Source organism: Rhinolophus sinicus, linkage group LG03 (assembly GCF_036562045.2).
Source record: "Rhinolophus sinicus isolate RSC01 linkage group LG03, ASM3656204v1, whole genome shotgun sequence".
In the NCBI taxonomy this organism is placed as follows: Eukaryota; Metazoa; Chordata; class Mammalia; order Chiroptera; family Rhinolophidae; genus Rhinolophus; species Rhinolophus sinicus.
The window spans coordinates 198792850-198816197 of record NC_133753.1 but is presented as its reverse complement, the minus strand read 5'-3'; the positions used below and the strand labels follow the sequence as shown (position 1 = coordinate 198816197).

Sequence of the window (23348 nt, the reverse complement as noted above, 5' to 3'; positions counted from 1 at the left end):
GACCTTGGGGGCAGGTGCCTGGAGCTTATGGCCCTTCCCTGGGTCCGCACGGGGGCCCCACCCCCTCTGGCAGGCTTGGACCGAAGGCAACGACCTCGGAGGGGAGAAGAGGAATGGGCACCCCACTCCATTTTTCTCTGCTGCACCCAAAATCACAGAGAAGCAAGGAGGTGGTGACTGTATCCTTTCAACTATTCCTCTTTGGGAATTTAAAGAAAGCGTGATTGTCAGTTCAGTGGTACATTCTGGGAACTCGGTGCGTGTGAGGGAGGCACCGCTCATCACAGGGTCGGCTCAGGACAGGACGGGGCACCACGTGGTGACCGACACTGTGAGGCACGTGATGGCAATGGGCTGAGCTCCGGGGAGCCCAGGCGCGCATGGAGGCTCACCTCCGAGCTGATCACAGCACCTGAGTGGCGTCACGCCTCTGCATCCCCATGTGGCCTGGGGCCCTGAGTTGGGGTGGATAGCGTCCTTGGGCCCCCACTAGGGCACCTGAGAACAGGTGACATTGAGAAGCCTGTGTGCAGGAGCCTGCAGGCTTCAGGAAACTTGGAATGGCTTTTACTGGAAAAGCCTGCCTTTGGTCAGCACTCACTACAAACCTCAGCGACAACCCCCACCCCACCAGGAGGCATGGCCTCTTCTTCTAGGCAGACACGAGTGCACGCACACAGCTAAACCCCCACACACTCCTGTCTGACATTTAGACACAATTTTAAAACATGTCCAAACAAGACGTGAATGATGACCTTTCCTGAGCAAACGTCTACTGTTTCTGAGCGAGAACACACGTTCATTTGAAATGTGCACACTGGCTGGTGCGCTGAGCCTTCCGGGACCTTGCTGGCCTGCCCTCTCCACCCCCCAGGTGGGTTTCAGGTCCTGGCCCGAGGATCTGTGCTGTCCCACTTTGTGTGGCCACAGGTGACGATGCCAAACCTCCCCAGAGAGGGGCCACCCGGGAGTCAGATTTGCCCCCACACTGGGACCTGACCAGGGGCCCTGACACAGATGCCCCACCTGGGCCTGGCAGGCCCACAGCCCCAGGATGGTGTCCACTGTGGGCTCTGAGTTGTGCGGCTAGGCTTGTGTCACCCGCCTGCGGAAATCAGATTTGAAACTGCCACCATCCTGGCCAGGTTTCCAGACGGGAAGAACCTTCCTCCTGAGAATCTGTGTTGCTCGTAACACAGGCGGCCTGGCGAGCACAGGTAGGCAGGGACTCCATGTGTGTCCCCACCCCTCCTGGGACCCTCCTGCACGAGTGAGTGTCCATCGTTGCTGCTCCTGGGGCCACTCACCAAACGTGATGCTCCCCTTCTCTTCCTGGTCGATGGCCTGGAAGAGGTCAGTCACGGCGAGGCCCGCCACCCCTAAGGCCGTCTTGAGGATGCTGGCCAGGGCGTCCTCGTTTATGCTGCCATTCTCCTGAGAGCCGTACATCTGTGAGGCAGAGGCTGGCGTCATCCCGCAGCCCCTCTCGGCCCCCCAGCCCCACCTGTTCCCCTTTGGCCCCCCGTTGGCGTTGACAGCTTCTGGCAAGTGATGGAGCGAGTCCTTGCAGGACAGCATGTGCTGTCACCCTCGGTGCCAGCTCTCCTGTGAGGGAAAGCTTCCTCAGAGAAATGCTCTGACACACGCTCTGTCCCGTTGGGCAGGACCAGCAAGGCGGGCACAGGTGGGTGCCACCCTCTCCCGGTGCCACCTCCTGCCGCAGCCTGTCACACCGTCCCCTCAGGTGGGAGCCTCGGCACACCGCCCGGAGACGGTCATGCTGGGGCTTCCCTCCCAGTCAGGGGCTAGTGCAGTGGCCGTGCGGGGAGAGCCATGGGGCACGTGGCACTGAGCAGCCTGCCGAAGACCGGGAGGACCCTCTCCTGTGCCCTTCTTGTGAGCGAGGATGACTAAATCCTAGATGAAATCGACCTGAAGAGCTTCAGGCATGGTGTCACACACAACGGCTGGTCTAAGCTCGGGTAAACCCAGCACTCAGGCAAACGGTTAAGTTTACCCCATAATCAGGGCTTTAACGATGCATCACTGGACTGATGTGACCCATGTGTCACCATCCCCACCCACTAGACTCACGTGAACCCCGCACTTGCCTTGAACGCCAGCTGCATGGTGTCCAGGGTCCGGGCCGGCCGGCAGACGACGGACAGGGCGACCACATACTCTCGCGGGTCCATCTCACCACTCCCACTCTGCAAAAGAGAGAGGCCGTCAGGGGCAGCTCAGCCAGCTCCCTGCGGGAGAGCTGGGGGGTCCACACTGGCCGCTTGTGTGAATAAAGGACGGGCCCACTCAGATGTGAGGTTATGTGTCTGCAGGAGAAGAGCAGTTCGGAGACCGCTCGCAGCCGACGGGGTCACCGCACAGTATGGCGCTTCCAGCCGTTACAATTAATTTTCAGCCAATGAGACTGTCCGACAGAGCTGCTGAGGAAAGTATGTGTGCCACGACTGCCACCCGCTAGGGCCTTCCTGTTAGAAAACCAGACCTGCCAACAGCAAGGCTCGCATGTGGGCTCCGGGAAGCCAGCGAGAGCACGGGATAAACTGAGTCCTGAGCTGTGATGTGATACCAGCGCCAGGCAGCTGCGCCCTCAGTGTGTGCTGGGTGGGACGAAGGTTCTTGGAAAGGCTGCTGGCTGCTGCACTGACAGGATGGGCCAGTGGGGGGACAGGGTAAGGGTGCCTGCAGGGGAAGACATGGCAGGGTCACAGGCCAGCATCGCTGTGTGATGGCACCGGGCCTCACAGCGATCTGATTAAAACCCTCCAAACCACAGCCGTGTTTATGAGCAAACATTAATTTAAATGTGAAATGTTTATGTGCATATAAAAGCACAGGAGAAAATTCCCCAGAAGACAGTGTCGGCTGGTGTGAGGGGGCCGGGAGGGGTGCTTTCCCCGCTTCTATTTCCAGAATTGTCTACAGAATGCCTGTCATGAGGAAAACAATTTATACATGAAAGGCTGAAGGTTTTGCCACCAAACCCCTCCCCCCGCCCCTGCCGGGCGACAGCGCTACCTCGTCAAACAGGGAAAACATGTCACCCAGCGTGTCTGAGACGGGGACTTCCAGGGACGCCGCAAACTCTGAGAGGCTGACCTTCCGTCCCCCGGCCATTCGAGCACTTTCGGCGTACCTGTCCAGGTCTTTTTCAAGTTTCTCTGGTTTTAGACTAAACAAGAGGAAAAATTTTTGCAGCAAAGTCACAGAATGCCAAAAATAGGAGGTTTACTGTTATGTTTACGACCCAACGAAATATTAAATTATTTATAGACCAAGCAGCTAGTTTCCAAGAAGAGGCTTCTGATAACCTGAGGGCACACAGGGTGCTTCGTAGAGGCGTCTACACCACCATTTACCGCCCCGGGACCCTCGCCGGTCAGTCTGTAACCGGACATCCTCCGGGTGGCGCCAGAGAGCTGGCACAACAAGGGTTTTAAGACACTGATTCCTGTGTGGACTGAAGTTGTATTTGAAAAAGAAAATCCCCCCCACCTCCAAATAAGCACTCTATCTCTGTGACATCAGGGGGCCGGTGGGGGCCGCTGTGGCCTCAGTGCAGTCACCAGCACCTGCAGAGGGAAGGCCCAGTGAGGTGCTGGTGGAAGTTTCCAGTCTCGCTGGCAGCTCTCGGCCGAGCTGTCCTCTCACTGCTGCTGAACACAGCACACCTGCGTTGTCACACGTGCCCACAGTGCTTAAGGGAGCGTCCTTTCTGACCACCTGCTCAAGAAGAGCCAGGGCACTCACCCCAGGCTCCTCACCAGCCTGGCAAATTCTAGGAGGCAGGTGTCCACGGGCAGACGAAGCTGTCCCTCGGCTAGGGCCAGCTGGCAATCCTCGAAGGTGTAGTCCGTCACGGGGACGCCCAGGGCCCTGCAGGAGAGAGGGGCCCCTGTGAGCACCCCACTTCACAGGGCCTGCCTTCAAGGACTCTCCCGAGCCACTCTGAGGGCAGAAATCCAGGCAGAGGTGACCGAGACCGGCACGTCCCACGTCCTGCTCTGAGCCCCGCGGCACCCACACCGCTTGGCGATTTGTCCTTGAGAACGTGGGCATGTGAACAGGCGAGCCCCTCCGTGGGATCTGAGACGCTTGTCTGTACCATTACCACACACGGTGCTTGTGCTGAGATTTCAGGGTTTTACTTTGAGTCCCCATAAAACTTTACTTAAAAGAAGAAACTGACGTGAATGCAGGTGTGTCCAGGGTGGACATGCAAATCATGACTAGAACAAGTGTCCCAGGAACAGGGGTCATCAGGGTGACACATGGAGGAGTAGCTGGAGGCACAGGCAGCTTTGCTTAGAAAGGCCCCCAGTGTGTCCACATCTTGGCGGAGGCCCCGCTGCTGTGAGGCTGGAGGGATCCAAACCAACCATCCAGCCTCAGAGGGAGCAGCATCTGTAACTTAAAAGCCAGAGCAAAGGGGCACGTATATGAAGATGCCTAATGCGGGCAGATCCTTCTACGCTCACTGTCAGCGGCTCCTTATCAGCCGGCAGAGGCCGCTCTCTCTGTCCCGCCGGCTGTGGGTGCAGCAAACGCAGCTTCTAGCAATTCCAACAGAGGCCGTGCAGGCAGTGGGGAAACGCACGCTGTAGCACATCTGCCTTAACAAACCGGGAAAGGCTGGACGGGAGGGCACGTAATGACACCGCGTGACCCCCACCTTCAAATCCCTCTGCATGCAGAGGTCAGCAGGCACGCAGCCCCCGCCCCTCCTTTAACTGGAGGGCAGTCTGGGTTTCCCTGAGCTGTTTACCCAGGGGTAACAGGAAAACCTCCTTCTCCCGGGGGGGGGCAGAGGCCTGCTCCCTCCAGCTCCCACTGCTGGAGTGGGGCCCCTCCCATCTGTCCCTCCCCAAGAAGGGGCGTCTGGGTGGGGCCTGGGCAGGACAGAACTGACCAACAAGGAAACCTGGAGGGAGGAGGGAGAGGAGATGACAGAGAGGCTCTGACGGGACAGGTGGGGACCTAACCCACAAGCCCCCCCGGCTCCCACGCACAAAGAAACCTTGAGCCGGAGTCACTGGGTGGGGAGGACTGTGATCGCAGCGCTGTAGCGGGACCACGTGTAAAGTCCACGTTAGCACTGAACATAAACACCTAATAGCCGAGCGCACGCTGCGCGTTTGGGCCTGAACGGAGACGACACGAGCCCAACACGGTGCTTGACGGAGAAGCTGAATTCTTGGCAGGTGACCAAGGGTCGCGTCTGTCACAGCTGGCACCGCCCTCACGTTACGGGGACAGAGTCGGGTTCAGCCATTCTCAGAGCTGCCCCAGCATTCATGAAAAAACACCTTTCCTGACCGCTGAAGAAAACATTTCACGGCGGGAAACGTACCAAGTACAGAAAACTAAACGGCCCCATGGCTGAGTGGGCTGTCAGTCCCTTGGATGGTAGCTCCTGTTGCCATGACAATGCTGTGTGCAGTCACACGAGGGGAAAGGACTCTGAAATCCTTCTCCACGGATGCTGGGGTTCCCCTCGGCACACTGAGCTGTGATTCTTTGGGACAGAAGTCACAGTCGTACCAGGAGCGTCGCACTGCCCGACAGGAGGGCAGGACTGCCCCACGGGAAGGCAGGACTGTCCCACGGGAAGGCAGGACTGTCCCACGGGAAGGCAGGACAAGGCAGGACAAGGCAGGACTGTCCCACGGGAAGGCAGGACTGTCCCACGGGAAGGCAGGACTACCCCACGGGAAGGCAGGACTGTCCCACACGAGGGCAGCATGAGGCCAGCTCCAGGGCCGCCCGCAAAGCCCTCAGGCCCCTGGCCCCTCCCAGGCGCGTCTGAAGGTGGACCAAGGACCAGGGAGGTGACAATTCCGTGTCTCTGGAATTCTCCTGCAGCCACTGAGGCAAGGGGGCTCCATGGGTTCTCTGTCCTTTCCACCGACTCCATCATGCTTCTCCCCTGTTACTATGTGTAGTTTCTTTAGGATGCATGTCTTTAGAAATGGTAATGATTAACTTCTTTGAACGTGTACTAAAAACATTTACACCTAAACTGTTGAGCCTGCAAGACCATGGACATTATTTCTTTATCAAGAGGTTGAACAATGGTGTCACGATTTCCCCTAAGTTGAGGGTGATGTGCATCCTGGTGGCCGGTATGTGGTACACAGAGGCTGGGGGAGAAGGGACCCCAGAGGGTGAGTCATGGGAGGGGCGCATTCCGCTAGACTGTGCCCAGAGCCACCTTTCTGAGGAGGCTGGACAGACTGGACAGACAGCCCAGCGACAGCACCTGGTAAATCGCCTGCGGCCGTGTTCACCACCCCATGGTGACAATGTCAGCGCCCCCTCCTGGCACCAAGGTGGCCAAAGTCTGAGTAGAAAAGAGAGGACAGAGGGAGGGGATGGGACATGGAGGGACGAAGGCTGGAGGGGAGGGGTGTGAGCTGACGCTGCCACCACCTGGAACAAGCGGGGGGGGGGGGGGGGGGGCAGTGGGGAGGGGACAGGAAAACAGGAGGTGGCCATGTGCCCAGCTGTAGTACACTGGCTGTGCACCGGCCAAGGTACGTGCGAGGCTACGGGTGCAAACCACTCAACTCAGAAGACGGGGCAACAATACCAACAAACACTACAGGGTGAACACTGAAGGTTCGGGCGGCGCCCGCCCAGGCCAGTGCCCTCACTGACAGCTCTGCTGCCGGCCACCGCGGCGCCCACACACACAGCACCGGGGCGGCTGGTGGCTGTGAGCACATCCGAAGTTTGGGAAAGTGAGTGATCATTAAGATTCTTCCAAATGCTGAAGAAGCAGAAATGTCACCTGACAGAAACAGGAGACGTAAGGTGCGTGCCTAGTCGGCAGCCAGTGCTTGTTCACTGGTTTCTGCAAGAACCCTTTGCCCCGACACTGAGGGAGGTGGAGGGAGCAGGGTGTCCGGCAGACCCCGCCTGCTGTGGGGGGGGGAGGGCTCACTCACTCGGCCATGACGCGCCGCACGTTGTTGGCGTACACAGCGGGGTCCTTCCTCTCCTCGTCTGAAGGGCTGTACACTGGCAGGAACTGAGCAGAGAGGGCGGTTACTCCCACGAGGACCTACCGCAAACACTCGCCTCACCAGCGCCACCTAAGTGACAACTGAGTCTGACAAAACTAAGACCTGTCAGAGCACTTTCCATCGAATCATCTTTCAAGGGGTCACACGTGCACACACATGTGTGAAAACTCAACCCACTGCCCTCACCAGGAGCGCCCGTTCCCCGATGGGAGCTCTCAGGCTCTTTTTTCTCAGGCTGTTTTTACCGTGTTTCCCCGAAAATAAGCACACTGTGTTCACGATTTCACACAGGGGCCTGGTCTTTACACACAGAGAATTACATGCGTGCGTCCCTTTCTGAAGTTCTCACTTGGTGCTGCGGACAGCACAACAGATCATTTCTATGTCAGAAACAGACTCATATTAGCTCTCTGATGTTGCTGCATTTTGAGATCATAATAAATTGTCCCCTGAACATGTGTCTGAGTGAGTGACACTCACACAGCATTTTAAATGACTAAGTCCTACTGGGCAGGAAAGGAAACTACCACCACTGAGCCCTTTTTCTTTAATGTGGACATTTGAGGATACAGGGACTTCCTGAAACCCCGTCTATGCTCGCTGCACAATGCTGGCTGCTCACTCACCACTACATTTAAGAGAACCGTGTGAATCACGCCAGGTCCTCACGTCAGCCTCGCCCTCGGAAGGGTAACACCAGGAAGCCGGTCTAGGGCGATTTCACAGTTAGACAGCTGCTTTTCAGCTCTCAATTAAATCAGAGACCAGGCTGACCCGGGAGGCCAGGGCAGCGGGCTTGCCCTCAGGGCGCGGCCGCCAGCAGACAAGCCACAGAAAATGTCCTAGGCGGCAGGTCTGTCACCCAGGGACTCGGGCCAAGGCCCTTTCAGCTCAGCCCTGTGTATTACGTGGCTGGCGTTCTCCTGCAGACTGGCTCATCTGGAAACTCAGTGCTCCTCTCAATATTTATCAAAGGTAACAAACTGTCTCATTAAATACTTATATACGACTCAGCTTTAATTTTCAGGTGCAGGAGTAGCCTATCTAAGAAAATAAACTCTAGTCCTCATCCACACCTGAATTTACAAGCTGAATGAATATGACTGTATTTAATTTACCTTGTTTCCCTGAAATAAGACCGAGCCGGACAATCAGCTCTAACGCATGTTTTGGAGCAAAAATTAATATAAGACCCGGTCTTATTTTACTATCATATAAGACTGAGTATAACATAACATAACAACATAAACATAATACTGGCTCTTATATTAATTTTTGCTCCAGAAGACACATTAGAGCTGACTGTCCATCTAGGTCTTAGTTTCGGGGAAATGGTAGCTGAGGGGATGGGTGTTGTGACTTTGTTTGCGATATCCAACAGGATAAAAACTGGGGGGCTACGTGAGGATTAATCTGACCAAGTGTTAAAGAGAGGACGACAGTATGATAAATTTAGCAGTATGAATTCAGCAATACTAGTATCAGGTAAAAATAAAAGCCAAAAAATTAATTCACTGTGTATATGCCAATTTTATAGGCCCTTAAGCTATACTAACCATAACGTAAAAAAATGACAGGTTTATCTTCCTTGTTGATTTAAAAAACCCTGTCTGAATGGATTCAAAATCATGCAACAGATGCAGTGATTGACGCAAAAGCCCTGGAAGCACCTCTAAGGAGCCATGAAAAACGGAGAGCGTGCAAAGCAAGACAGATGACACAACCTGTATCTACACAGACCCTAACACCACATTGCATAATGTTGTATCTATACATGTAGAGACACACCTGCATAACACTGTACCTATAACATTGCATAACACGCTGTATTTGCACAGACCCCACATAACACTGTATCTATAACATTGTACAGTACGTTGTATTTGCACAGACCCCCACGTAACAATGTATGACAGCACATCAATAGACCTTGATACATTGTATCACACTGTCTCTATAACACCGCCAACATAACACGGGGCAACACTGTATCCATACAAACCTCAATTTCCAATTGATTGTGAAACTGACACAGTGTGAGCCACAGGATTTCCAACCTTAAAAACGAATAGATTAATAGCATTGGTTAAAACATTCCGTCTAGTTAAATTACTTCCAATTCTGGAGCAAACTCTCCAGAGCCCTTCCCCTGCAGAGGGCACCACTGGGCAGTTAATTCTCCTTCAGGAGATGGATGCTTTCCTCAGCCTGAACCCCAACCTTAACCCAGCAATAAGAGACAAGGCTACTTTTAATCAACAGTGGTTTTCACTGTTCTTATGAAATACACCCACACCTGTGGCTCTGGCTTGCCCTGCAAACCACCATTTTCCAAGTTTGTCCTCCAGCTCAGGAAACCTTGTCCACCTGACAGTGGTCCCTGCCCTGGTCATCCCCTGGCAGTGCAGACTGGACAGGCCTGAATCATGCCACCCCCAGACTTCCTCTAGGAGCTCAGCAAGAGCTCCTCTTTCTTTCCCAGGGGTCCCCTGGTCAAGGATGGGATGGTCACCACTGAGCTAACGGACACCAGCCAGAAGAGAAGGGTTCTCATTCTCATGGTTACCTTCCTACTGGGGTTGGAGACAATTAACTGAAGTGCTGGAACCCAGGGGGTGAGGACGGCCGGGTTCGTACCCTGGTTCTCACAGTGGGTTGAGCCTAACTGCTGGCAAACAGCAGCGGGTCACGTGCTGAGGTTTCACATTTGCTAACGGAACCAAGTGCTTTCCCAGAGGACAGGACTAGGGGACAGCTTGGTCTGACTTACGCTCCAGGGCCTTGCCACGTCCATGTGATAGTGTCCTGGGGGTGAGAAAGGAACAGATGAAGCGCCACTGGAAGTTGGATGTAGAAATCCCCACAGACGGCACATGGGCGCTTCCTCCCACAGGTGTATGTGTGGGCCTCCTCCCAGCCCGCCTCTGACCCCAGACGCTGACCTTCCCATCCCCCCAAGTCCACTCTGGGGCAGGGGAGAAGGTGGGTGCTGTCTTCCCACAGCTCCAAGGTCACTTCCGGTGTCCACCTAAGTCCTAGCTCCATTCCTTTTCTGCCCTTGCCCCCTTGAGGTGCCCCTGGCAACTCCAGTCTACAACGTGGAGCCTGCTCTGTCGGCGACACCCGCCTGCCCACCATCATCACTCAGCCACATTGCAACCCCACACCCACCTGCACTCACTCCCAAATGCCCTTGCTCCAACTCTCAGTCAGAGCCGCACTCCGGCAGGTTGGCTGCAGGCTCGGGAAGGGGTGGAACAAGCCACCGTGGCACTGTGTCCTGCACGTCCCCAACCCCATGTGAGCCCAGGGCCGAGGGGGCATTTCAGACCCTCTCCATCCACAGGCCCAGCAGCTGCACTGGCCACCTAGGTGGGGACATTAGATGGCATGCCCTGCTTCTATGCTGACACGGGTCACCCACACGGGCTTCTTTCTTCTGCAAGTCCTGCCCCCTCTCACAGGCTCCCAGAAACCACCGCACGGGCTTGCCCATCACCCAGGAGGCCCCCACTTGCTTCTCTGACACGTAAGTTGAATGTTTCTGGAAAAACCAGTAATGGCATCTTGCTTAAAATACGTCGATGGAACAGACTTAAAAAATGGAAAACTCAGGATCCTACACACTGATGACAGATTCTTATTCTCAGAGACTGGCTAACGAACGCACGTCTCCCAAGTTTCACTTGTGCTGTGAGCATAATTGATCCGTCAGTCTGCGTGGCGACCAGTTCTGACTGACATGTATTTACTGGCCACTCAGAGCCCGTACTGAGCCTGTCCAAACCTGCAGGCGCAGGGTCCAGTGTGCAGACCTGGGACCCATGGGGCTGGCCTGGAAGTAGGCAGGCCAGACTGCCTCGTGCCCACCCATGTCACACGTAATTCTGCCACTGTCTGTACCAGCAACTCCAGACCCCACTATGTTCTGACCTGCGAGTTTCTTTTATTGCCGTCTTAAAGGCATGCTGTTATAGAGAGAAAGCTCCATGTAACGAACAGATCTGCCTCGTGTTGTCCACGGAGAACCACTCCAGGGCAGCCAGCACCCAGGCAGGCACCAGGGACACAAGTGCGTGTGGACCTCTCTTGGCTACAAGAGTGTCCATCGAGGCACGAGGATGCCAGCTGGATGGTGTCACAGCAGAAGTGGGATGCAGCTGGCAGGGAAAGCGCGCCCACAGGGCGCCTGGGAGGAAGGGACAGCTGTGGCTGCGGTGGCAGCTGTGGCTGCGGTGGCTCCACGGGGCCCCGGCTGGAACCTGCGCTGAGGCTCGTCCAGGCTCCCCCACTGAGCTGGGGTCCGTCACGACGGCCCAGGAGCTCTCCCAGGCGCTCTGAGCCCCAAACACCCACCCATTCCTTCGTTTTGTTCTCAGGACAAACCTTCTGCACACCCAGCGGAGGCACGAGAAGGCACACGAGCTAGTCACCCAGCCCCTCTCCTCCTGCGTCCTTTCCTCCAGCCCCCAGGACTGAAATAGTCTTAATTTAAAAATTGTCCGGAGTGTGAGCTGGGCAGTGAGAGCTGCTGACAAGGTGGGTTCTCCCACCCAAACGTCAGGCTGGATCACACGAGAGGACCACCGCTTCCTGACGTATGAAAGCAGGACTTCCTCTGCAAACTCGGAATATTCTAGACTAGCAGTGCATTAGAAACCCAGTGTGCTCAGAGGCCTCGCAGCTCTCACTCCCAGGCAAGCCGCCTTCACAGGACTCCCGGAGAACACACTCACCAGCTGATTTGGGTACCGCAAAACCACAGGCTGCACAGGAACTCCCGGAATGAAGGCACCTGCAGAGAGAAGGGACCGGGACGCCATCTCACTCCCATGGCACAGGCACCGCACTCTCCACGCCGGCCTCGCATGCAGCTTCCCTCCAGTCCTTCCCATTCTGCAGCCGGTTGGTGCCTGGAAGGGTCCCTGCACATCTGTGCCGGTGGGAAACACTCGGAGAGAATTCCTGGCTCACAGCCCTGCCGGCAGGGAGCAGGTGGAGCCTCTCGGCACTGGTGCCCTTTGTGGGGCAACCGGGAGGCACTGGTTGGGGGGCGGGTCTCCCCCACTTTCTCGAGGAGAAAAGGAAATAATTAAGGAAACTACATACCAGGCTTGAAGGTAATGAGGCAGGTCCTGTTGGTACAAGTTCCCTCTGGAAAAATCATTATCTTGAAAAGAAAAAAAAAAAAGAGTTCAGCAATAAAGGGACATCATTCAGAGCTCACAGGTGCCATCAGTCACAGGCTGTTTCTCTCCTGTGGACGCAATTTAGATAATTTAATCATTTTCAGTTGAACAAGCTAAAATACGTCATGAAGCATATATTGGTTCTCCTTCTAACTATGGGTTTTACTAAAATCTGGAAGCGACACAAACAGACAACAGCACGTGCTTTCTTGGGCCAGGGACGTGCAGACGGGCCACCCTGGGCCCCACCTCCCAGCTGCCCGGAGGACTGGACGCGTCCATGCAGAACGCATCCACGGCTAACACTGGCCAGGGCCACCGCGGCAGACACACGCCGGCAGCTCAGCCCAGGACGTCAGACACGAGTGGACACCTTACAGATGAACGTACCACTCAGGAGCCGGTGCTGGCCGTGGCGGACAGGTGAGCAGCTCTTTCCGACCCAGAACTTAGAAAAAGACTCATTGTCAACAAAGGCTGGGGAACTCGAGACATCAGAATCGTTTCTCCTTATTTCTTTTAGTTTTAAAATTTCAGAACCCAAAGTACCTGATATTTAGCGCATTCTTGGATTTGCACATTCACCAAAAATAAAAAGAAATAAACATGTCCAGCCCCCGGGAAGACCATTTCTGGCCCTTGTGTTTCTTCTACCCACCCCCCAAGACCCAAGTAGTTCCGATGTTTGGGAATAAATCCACCTAAATGCAAGCAGGGCTGGTCACCTGTGGCCATTTGCCGTTCGACTGTGCCCGTCTCTTGATCTCCTCCACGGTCCTCCTGCGGGAATCCTGGTCTGACCGGGACACGAAGACAGGCCGTATGTACTTTATCAGAGCTGAAAGAGAAGGTGCGGGTCTGTGAGGGGACACAGAAGGACTGGGCGAGGGGCGAGAACCCCAGATGCCCCAAGGGCCGCACCACCGGGCAGGCGGGGTCCATGCCTGACCACAAGGAAATCGGGACAAGCACCGAAGCTTTCACTGAACTCAGACGACAGCATGAAGCCCCGCAGCCTGCACAGTGCAAAGCGTCCACGGGAGACAAATCAGGAGAAAAACGGAAGGAGGCTGAGTCCCAGGGAGCAGGAGGCTCTGTCACCGATGACAGAAGAGGGCACGCGGGCCATGGCGCCGAGTCAGAGGGCCCAGGGAACGCTGTGGGCTGAACTATGTCCCTCCAAGGGACAGGCTGACATACTAGCCCCAGGTACTGTGACTGTGACCTTATTTGGAAACACGGTGTTTGCTGATGTGATTAAGGAAAGGCGAGGCTGTTGGGATTGGGGTGAGCCCTAGTCACCGGCTGGTGTCCTTACAGGAGGGAGAACAGGCACAGACACAGAGGGAGAGAACTCCATGTGACGACAGAGGCTAGGACAGGAGTGAGGGGCCACAGCCAAGGGGCCCCGGGGACCGCTGGGAGCCACCGGCAGCTGGAGGAAGGCCAGGGGTGATTCTCCCTCAGAACCACCCTGCTGCCACCTGGATTTTGGACTTCTGGCCCCCAGAACTGGGAGAAAACCAACTTCTGTGGTTTTAAGCTGCCAGTTTGTGGTGTGTTGTCACAACAGTCCCAGGCCACAGCCCAACCTGGCGTGTCAGAGGTCCCTTGACCAAAGCTCACGGCAACCACCACCTTGGGCCTCTCACAAAAGGACTGAAAGGTGGGAAGATACTTTTTAGAAAAGGAAGCTGAACCGACTTTCAAATACAACTGTCCTCAGTGAGAGCTTCCATCTCGGGAAACAGGGTAGAGCCAGTGGCCCTGGCAGCTTGTCACCCTCCTGGGCAGGTGAGGCCACGTCACCACCTGCTCTGCCCCAGGGTAGCCCTCCCTGGGCCCACAGTCAGCTTCTGGATCCTTTCCGGATGCTGTCACTACCTGTAAGGAATAACAGCTATCACACAACTTCTTGGAAAGCTTCTAAAGGGCAAAAGGAAAATTAACTTTTGAAAAAAACCCAAAATTTTATCCAGTCAGATCCACGGGGCTCATTAACATCTAAGGCACACGTGGCTCGGAGTGGTGGTCTCTCCGAGGTCTTGAACATTTTGCTTTCCCTCATTCTAGGACCTATTTCCTCCTTCCTTGCCGATTAGTCCTGACTCTGCTAAAACAACAACGAGAAGGAAAGGACGGGATGATGGGGCTGCCTCCTGCCCAGAAGCGGGTCCTCTCTGGAGCTGTGAGGAACAAGCGGTCCTCTGTGACGGCAGCTGGAAGGCACCACCGACCTTTCACTGGGAGCAGCCATCACTTGGCCAACAGCACACAACCTATTGGACCTGCTCTCAAAATGTTCCTCTCGTCAGAAAGAATAACGTTTACACGGCATTCTCTCTGTGACTGTCAAGTGAACGCTGATGCCGTCAGGCACCACATGGAAACTCAGGGAAGGCAGACGCCCCTCTGCCCCCGCAGCCCTCGCCCAGCCCCGCCGCCTCCGCCCAGACCAGCCCTGCTGCAGAATCCACATGAAGGCCCAGCTCAACGGGCAAGAGGCTGGTGGGCGAGGAGAGCAGCCAGGTGGGGCCGGGTGGGCAGCTCCGTGGGGGTGAGAACCTGGGACATGCACCGACCCCGGGGAGCACCCTGGATAGCGCTCGGGCGCGGGAAGGCTGCTCATCTGTGCAGTGAGGGCACCACAGAGAGCACCCAGGCTCCTTACGTTCCCACGGTATGGTGACTGTGCTCAGGGGTGACCCCAAAAAGATGAGCCCACGTCCCAAGCCCCAGAGCCTGTGAATACGACATTGAGAAAAAAGGGTCTTTGTGGATATAATTAGTTAAGAATCCTGGAATGAGATCACCCTGGATTATCCAACGACAAGTGTCCTTATAAGAGACACACAGAGGCGAGACACAGACAGACACAGGGAGAGGCCATGTGACGATGGAGAAAGGTTGCAGTGACATGGCCACCAGCCCAGGGATGCCGAACGCACCAAAAGCTGGAAGGGCAGGGAGGACCGTCCCCTGGAGCTCTGGCGGGAACCTGGCCCTGTGACACTGTGACATGAGCCCTCTGGCTCCAGAGCTGTGAGTGCACGTTTGTGCTGTTCTCAGCCCCATTTTGGTCATTTGTCATGCAGTCTCAGGATACCCGTACGGTGTGGTAGTGACCAGTGAGCCAGGACGAGCTACAGAGCTGTCCCCACTTCCAGAATCCTCTGCGGTAGAGGTAACAGAGTCTCGTTAGAGAGACTTGCAGAAGTACTTCAACACGTTATAATATTCGAGGGCACTAGCCTGCTACTAAGAGGTAAACATCACAACAACTACTACCACAGAGGACGTCACACCAAGGGGAGACACCAGGGACGCGAGGCCGATGTCCGGGGGCGGGCGCGGGTGTGTCACTCACTTCCCCATATCGGGATGTCTCTGCTCTCCGCCTTCATCACAATGGACGACATGCTCATGGTGACAGGGATGGCATCGAAGTAGGAGGAGTGAGGCGCCAGGACGAGGATGGCGGCCTCGGTGGGCAGGGCCTGCCGCCCCTTCACGGTCACCCAGTGGAAGCCGCCGACGAACCACATGGCACGCATGATGGCCTTCAGCAGGACGTCCACCACCCTGTAAGAGAAGGCACGGTCCCGTGAGGCGCGTGGGCCCGGCCCGCCCACCTCCTGAGGGGTTCCCGTCACGGGCTGGTCCCTCGGAGACCAACGTGGGGTCTCAGGACCAACCTCGCTGGGTCGTCCGGGCCAGCTCCTGCCCGCAACAGCTGTTACTGAGATGTTCCTGGTGAGAGACAGAGAGCTGTCCACTCTGGCCACTTAATGTGCGGCAGGGCAGCCTTTTTACTCATTTATGTGAGGAAACGCAGGACCGGCTCAGCTGCGTCACTCAGCAGACATGGCCTCTGAATACAACAGGACAAGGCACACGGGCCGGAAGCAGGACTCTGTAAGTGTCAGGGGTCAGCTATTCGCATTCTAAGCACATATACTTTAAATGAAAAACAAAACCATCAAGACGTCTACGCTACACAGTAAAACACGGAGCAGAGCTGACACCTGCCGTGTACAAGTCCCTCGTCTCAGGTCCCACAGGAGGCCTGAGGTTCCTAGTATCAGATGTCATGTTATTAGAATGAGCCTTTTCTGGATGACATTAGATGAACAATAAATCGGGAGACAAAGTAAAAATCAGTCTAGATTAACTGAATTTCTTACCCATTTATTCTTTTTAAAATATATGAGAATCGAGGCATTTAAAAGTACATTGCCTTCCATGGTTTGCTCTGACGGCTACAAACTAGATCACTATTCAACGCGTCATTAAATCCACATGGGAAACGGCTGCACACACGCTGTTCCGCAGGGAGGGGGTCACCTGTGCGGGAGCCACTGTCACCGGCCACCAGGGGATGTGGGTGAGCAGACGGGGTCGTTGCCACAGAAGCACAAGAGCCCCACACCTCACTGGACTGCTATCCGAGGGGCTTGAAACCCTCAAGGTTCTGGAAAATAAGGCGCCAGTGACCTGAGTGGGGCCAGTTGCCAGAGAGTCTGCGTGACATAGCTACTGCGTGGTTACACACGAGCCGCCCCTTCACTGCAAGGCTGGTGTGATCGCACAGCTGCACACCTCCTGGTCATTTGTTCAACTGCACACTAGTTTTCACAATAAAAACACGTGCAAAGCAGAGTCAATAGCTGTCCACAAGGAGGAAGAAACAAGGCTGCGGGGAAGAAGAAACAAGGCTGCGGGGAAGAAGAAACGGGGCTGCGGGGAAGAAGAAACAAGGCTGCGGGGAAGAAGAAACGGGGCTGCGGGGAAGAAGAAACAAGGCTGCGGGGAAGAAGAAACAAGGCTGCGGGGAAGAAGAAACGGGGCTGCGGGGAAGAAGAAACAAGGCTGAGGGGAAGAAGAAACGGGGCTGCGGGGAAGAAGAAATGGGGCTGCGGGGAAGAAGAAACAAGGCTGCGGGGAAGAAGAAACAAGGCTGCGGGGAAGAAGAAACGGGGCTGCGGGGAAGAAGAAACAAGGCTGCGGGGAAGAAGAAACGGGGCTGCGGGGAAGAAGAAACAAGGCTGAGGGGAAGAAGAAACGGGGCTGCGGGGAAGAAGAAACGGGGCTGCAGGGAAGAAGAAACAAGGCTGCGGGGAAGAAGAAACGGGGCTGAGGGGAAGAAGAAACGGGGCTGCGGGGAAGAAGAAACGGGGCTGCGGGGAAGAAGAAACGGGGCTGCAGGGAAGAAGAAACAAGGCTGAGGGGAAGAAGAAACGGGGCTGCGGGGAAGAAGAACGGGGCTGCGGGGAAGAAGAACGGGGCTGCGGGGAAGAAGAAACGGGGCTGCGGGGAAGAAGAAACAAGGCTGCGGGGAAGAAGAAACGGGGCTGCGGGGAAGAAGAAACAAGGCTGCGGGGAAGAAGAACGGGGCTGCGGGGAGGAAAAATGGGGCTATGGCGGAAGCTGCAGTGGGAACAGAACCAGTCCTAGGAAGGCAGGAGGGAGAGGAGAGCAGTTAAAAAACATGGGGATCAAAGCTTGATCTTTCTGTTAGACACACACCCAGCACTCTTCAGGTCAAAAGTTCAAACGCTACCCAACAGAAAGGAACAGGGAGCAGGGGACCAAACCTGATCACCCTCTGATGGTCTGCGAGGAATTCTGTCCCCACCCAGGCTGCAGAAAGGCCGCATAAACGCTGACCTGAGAGCACAACGCTGGGGTCCAACACCACTGTCCCCAGGGCAAAGGTAGCTGGTGACACTGAGGTGGCCCGAGCTTTTCCAGGGGATGTGGATCGGGAGACAGCTCTACCTATACACGGGCAGGGACCTCCACCCTCCTCTTGGCACACAGGTGGACACCTTAGCATCTTGAGACGTGTGGCAGAACCAGCCACATGACAGGGCACAGGCTGTGATCCTGAGGAGGCCCAGTCGTGCTCAGAAGGGGGGTTTAAAGCCCCACACCGCCATCACCACCGTCACTGACAATCAAGAACAGGGCGCCCAGTAAGCACAGGGACAAGAAAACGCTCTTGTAGTCAGTGATCTCACTGCAGCAACGGCCAATTCCCGAGAAAGGCTGGAAAGTGAGAAGGAAACCTCCCAGACATGCAGAGAAAAGGGGGGACAGGACAGGCTGTAAGACATGAGGAAAACAGAGTCTCAGAGCCGAATAGAGACCCAGATTTTCACACCGTGTCAAGGTGCTAGGCACAACGAATATTTTTAAAAGTCTCATACTTAGAAATTCCCTGCAAGATTGTTCCCAAATTAGCAAGGACAAAGAGAAGCCCCCGAGACCTCCCACGAGGAACCAACAGGTTGTCCGAGCATCCGCCATAGGCGTCAGCAGGCATCAGAGCCACATCTTCAAAGCTCCTGGACATAAGGTTTGGAAACTTTAATTCCGTGCCCAAACAATCCATCACTTGTGCGTGGAGAACAAAGGCATTTTCAGACACAAAATGCGCCCGAGTTCCTCTCGCATGTCCTCTTTCTAAGAAAAGAACTTCATACTCCAGAAAATCTTGGACAAAAAACAAGGAAAAAGAAAAAGACAGAAACAGACCCAAGAACTAGCCGACCGTGCCCAAAGAGGCAGCAGACAGGCCGAGAACATGGTCCCAGCAGCAGCCGTGACCATGAGCCGGACAATTCAGAGGCTTCGCTCAGGGCTCACTGTGATTTTCTACAGACAAAGCACAAGGTATTTTGAAATTCTGTAAAACAGAAAGAAATACAGGAAGTGAAGTTCAAACACAGAGACAGCTGATGTGCACGTGGCCACGGCTGTGACGGTGACGGGAGCGCTTCTCCCCATGAGGAGCCCGCAGTGCACGGACACATGCAGCTGCCTCCTGCCACGTGCTAGCTGGGACCGTCCTCAACAAGGTAACAGCTCTTTCCTCAGGAGCACGGCACCAACAGCAAAGCGTAGCCAATGCAGACGGGGACCCCACAGACAGGGACCCCGCAGACAGCGGTCCCCACACAGCGGAACCAGGAAGGACGGGCCCGCAGACATGCCTTCCACCCCCCCACCCCCCACCTACGCACCCATTCACCTGTGTTTACTCTCCGGAGGCTCGGAGGGCACCCAGACGGAAATCCATGCCTGCCTTGAGCTTACTTTAGGGGGGGAAGTAAGAGTTTTTTTAAAGATTAGTGAATTATGGAGTAAATCAGAAAGAGGTCCCATCCATGAAAAAAGAACAGGGAAAGGAGAGCCAAGTCAGGAGGGTGAGGAGCAGCAGAGGAAGGAGCTGCAAGGCCCCCGCATGGGCGCCACAGGCAGACCCTGTGTGCAGCTGGGTGGACGGGGAGGCATGGCCTGTGCAAGGGTCCTGCGGCAGGAGCACGCACGCATGCTGGAGAGACAGGAGGCCTTGGAGGGAGGAAGGGCAGAGCGCCAGGGCCCTGCAGGTGCTGACGGGACGAGGCTTTTCCTGGGGGACCCGGACATGGAGCTCGTGCAGGGCTGGGGCTGACGAGAGCTGAGAGCTGTGCTCTGACTGTGCTTGTCTCCTTCGAGATGGAACCACAGGAGAGCACGTAACAGGCTACTCTGGGGCCCGGGACCAGGAAGTAGGAGCAGGTGGAGGGTCAAATGTGTTCTGGAGGTGGAGCCACCACATTTCCCGTAGTGTGGATGGGAGGCGTGAGAGACAGGGTCCAGGTGACTCCTGGGCCTGGCCACGAACATGGACTCCCATCGATGGAGGCGGGGCTATGGTTGAACAGGCGGGGAGATGGGAGCCCGGAAGCTCCGCATGGGCACGGTGAGCTGGAGATCACCTAAGACAGGTAAGTGCAGAGTTGGGCGGGAGGAAGGAGTCTGGGAGCCGTTGTCACTGTCCCAGAACCAGAGGGGCTCATCAGAAGAGCACGGGGATTGACCGCAGATAAGGCTGGGAGAGTGAGATGCAGCAAGAGGGAAGGGGCCACAGAGGTGGTGGGGGTGACCGGAAGCTGAGGGCACGGTGTCCAGGTCAAGGGAGCGTCCTGACTGCGCAACCTGGGCGTGACTGCTGGGACCTGGATCCCTGAGCACGCAGGTGTGTGGGGTGGGACAAGGCCTGGTCACCTGGGTCCCTGAGCACGCAGGTGTGTGGCGGTGGGACAAGGCCTGGTCACCTGGGTCTTTAAGATGCACATGGTCGGGGAGGACGTGGGCCTGCGTGTTGAATGGCGCTGCTACAGAAGGGGCCACAGACAACGTGAGAGGACTGCTGGAGGGACCACCCAGGGAGCTGAGCACTGACCGCTGGCGATGGACAGCAGGGGCCTGGGCCATCTCCTGGAGCCTTGAGCTTCCAGCTTGATGCTGGGCCACGCTGGCCAGGAGCAGGGACGGTCCCTGGGCAGCAGACTCGAGAGGCGTGTGGGTGCTGCTGGCCTTCTCTGGGACAGTCACAAGCTGAGACCCTGTGTGAGGGGAGGGTTCCAGGAGAGCAGAGAAAAGCTCAAAGTAGTTCAAGTCCAGGCTCTGGCCTCCAGCGGACATGTGGCACCAGGAGTTGTCACGGAGACGGACTCCTCAGATCTAGGAACAGAGTCCCCACACGGAGCACTCAGGAAAAGGTGTCCTCTGCTAGGGGCTGAACTGTGTCCCCCGAACCTGTATACTGAAACCCCAACCCCCAACATGACTGTATTTGAAATTTAGGCTAAGTGAGGTCACAGGCTGGGGCTCTGATCTGACAGGACCTGGGTACTTGTAAGAGGGAGAGAGACCAGGGCACCCGCCCACGAGGACCCAGAGAGGAGCAGATGTCCACAGCCAGGAAGAGGCCATCACTGGGGACTGACCGTGCCACACCGTGACCTCACCTCCCAGCCTCCGGAAATGCACGTCTGTTGTTTGAGTCCCCAGCCAGCGGCTCTAGGTGTAAGGTGGCCCTGAGCAGACTAGGACACCCTCTTTCTAAAACACAGGAGTCGGCAGGGGCAGCACCATCTGCCCACGTGGCGTGGCTTGGGCATCAGCTTGGTGGTTGGTTGGGTTTTGCAAGAAGACGCTACAATTTTTACAACACTGTGTTTTGAAAGTAACTTCGAGTGTCTTTTGTGAAATTGTGTCGTGCCTCCCTTCATTGAAGACCTAAGGCTTCTACTTTATGAAGGTTTGAATGACACTAAGTTACATCCAGCATAAACGCTCCCTAATCTCGCACCAGGGTGTCAGAACTGCACAGCTCGCAGCGCGCAATGACTGTCCAGACGGCTGCACGGTGCTGCTCCGTGTTGGGCACAAGTGTTGTGTGCACTGGACCCGCTATTTCAAAACCTGTTTCCTCTTAACTCCCCGTGTCCCAAAGCCTTCCAGGAGTTCAGTGTGGGGTGTTCACTCTCCTTTGTTTCCCCTTGAGCCAGACCCAGCCCAGGGCCAAGCACGAGTGACTTCCCCAAAACACTGCTGCGTGGGGCCCCGAGGGCTGTGCTACGGGAAGTGTGTGGGCGATGTGTGCAGCTGGAGCACACGCACACACGTGCATGCTCACACACACATGCAAACACTTACCTACATGTCACACATATAATGTACACACATGTGCATGCTCACTCAATGCATATATATGTACAGACACGTGCACTCACACACGTATATACACACGTACACACATGTGCATGCTCATACCTGTACACATGTATCTACACAGCGACAGACCCACACGCACAGGCACAGATGAATGATACCCACCCCAGGCACCAGCGCTCCTGAGAAACTGCCGGCCCCCAGCTGTCCCTGGCGGCCTTTCCACAGGCCTGGGCGTCTGTGAGGCTGGGCTCTGGGCACTGTTTGCTGTGGCCCATTAGTGAATTATTCATACACGAGAAAGGCCACCTGGAGTTAGCTCGCCCAGCGGAAAACAGCCCAGAGCCATCTATTTTGAAAAGATATAATCTGCAGGTGGAGGAGGGGGCCAGAGCGGGAGGGAGGGGCCCGAGAGCGGGAGGGAGGGGGCCGAGGGAGCGGGAGGGAGGGGGCCGAGAGCGGGAGGGAGGGGGCCGAGCGGGAGGGAGGGGGCTCCAGGCACAAAGCCCCCGGCACTATCACTTCCCACCGTTGCTAATACCGCAAACTTTTCATCAAGTCACCTGTAGTTTGTCAGAAACTCCGAAATCTCTGCTTTCTAGCTATGGGCCCTCAGCCTCGTGAGATGGAAACCCTGGTTCCTACTTGGCCTAGATTTATTTTGCTTGATTGTATATTTGATACTAAATTCATAACATTAAAAAAAGAGCACAAGGGGCACCACGATCTCCGAGAGAAACCGTGACTCCCAGGCTACATGACGCAGCACAGCCAGTGGGGCCCCAGGCGCAGGGACCACGGCTGACGGGCCCAGCAGCAGCCCCAGGCCAGGCGTGGCACTGGGGACACAGTGGGGACACAGCCCCGGCCTGCCCTTCGGTCTTCTGGGGAGGTAGAGAGACCGGGAACGCGAAACACCACGAGGAGAGCACATGAGGACCCTGAGGGAAGGGTCCCCTGGACACAAGGCCCGTCCCAAAGCCTGGACACACCACGTTCAACACCAGCACGACAAACCCTTGGACCTTAATGTCCACCCCTGGCCTGCATGTGGCCACTGTGTCTGCAGGGCCTGTAGGCATCAGGGTGGCGACCCACGCTGAGGACAGAGCCCAGTTCCCACGGGAACCCATGTTTCTGTGGTTCCCTCTCTTTCTAGAGAAAGGACAGCTGAGCTAATATGTCCCACCTGTGAGGGGCCAGGCAGCACGTGTTGGGCTCTGCGGCCGCAAGGCCTCTGCCACCATCACTCCGTTCTCCAGGGCAGTGGCCAGGACTGTGCACGACACATGTGCATGCCTGCATCCCAATAAAACTTTATTTACAGAAACAGGTGGCAGCCAGGTTTGGCCTGGGGGCCCTTTGGCCAACCCCTGCACTAAACAACTCATGTTTCTGTTTCCGAATAAGCTGTTTAAGGACCCCTTGTGATTGATTAGCAATGTTAAAACATATCGTGTTTCCCCGAAATTAAGACCTAGCCGGACAATCAGCTCTAATGCGTCTTTTGGAGCAAAAATTAATATAAGACCCAGTCTTATTTTACTATAAGACCAGGGATAATGTAATATAGTATAATAGAATAGAATAGAATAATATAATATAATAA

General features: G+C 55.7%; 1 protein-coding gene across 1 annotated transcript in view; it reads right to left on the bottom strand.

Moving 5' to 3' along the window:
• LPCAT1 (lysophosphatidylcholine acyltransferase 1) overlaps window positions 1-23348 on the bottom strand; it is a 43016-nt gene that overhangs the window by 2258 nt on the left and 17410 nt on the right. The window contains exons 3-13 of the mRNA XM_074329121.1: window positions 15603-15817; window positions 12961-13073; window positions 12156-12216; window positions 11783-11841; window positions 9817-9851; window positions 9049-9103; window positions 6969-7051; window positions 3772-3897; window positions 3040-3193; window positions 2112-2210; window positions 1308-1449 (exon numbers count right to left, since the gene is read on the bottom strand). Coding sequence (XP_074185222.1) covers window positions 1308-1449; window positions 2112-2210; window positions 3040-3193; window positions 3772-3897; window positions 6969-7051; window positions 9049-9103; window positions 9817-9851; window positions 11783-11841; window positions 12156-12216; window positions 12961-13073; window positions 15603-15817 — 1142 coding nt within the window. The remainder of the gene's footprint in view (window positions 1-1307; window positions 1450-2111; window positions 2211-3039; window positions 3194-3771; window positions 3898-6968; window positions 7052-9048; window positions 9104-9816; window positions 9852-11782; window positions 11842-12155; window positions 12217-12960; window positions 13074-15602; window positions 15818-23348) is intronic.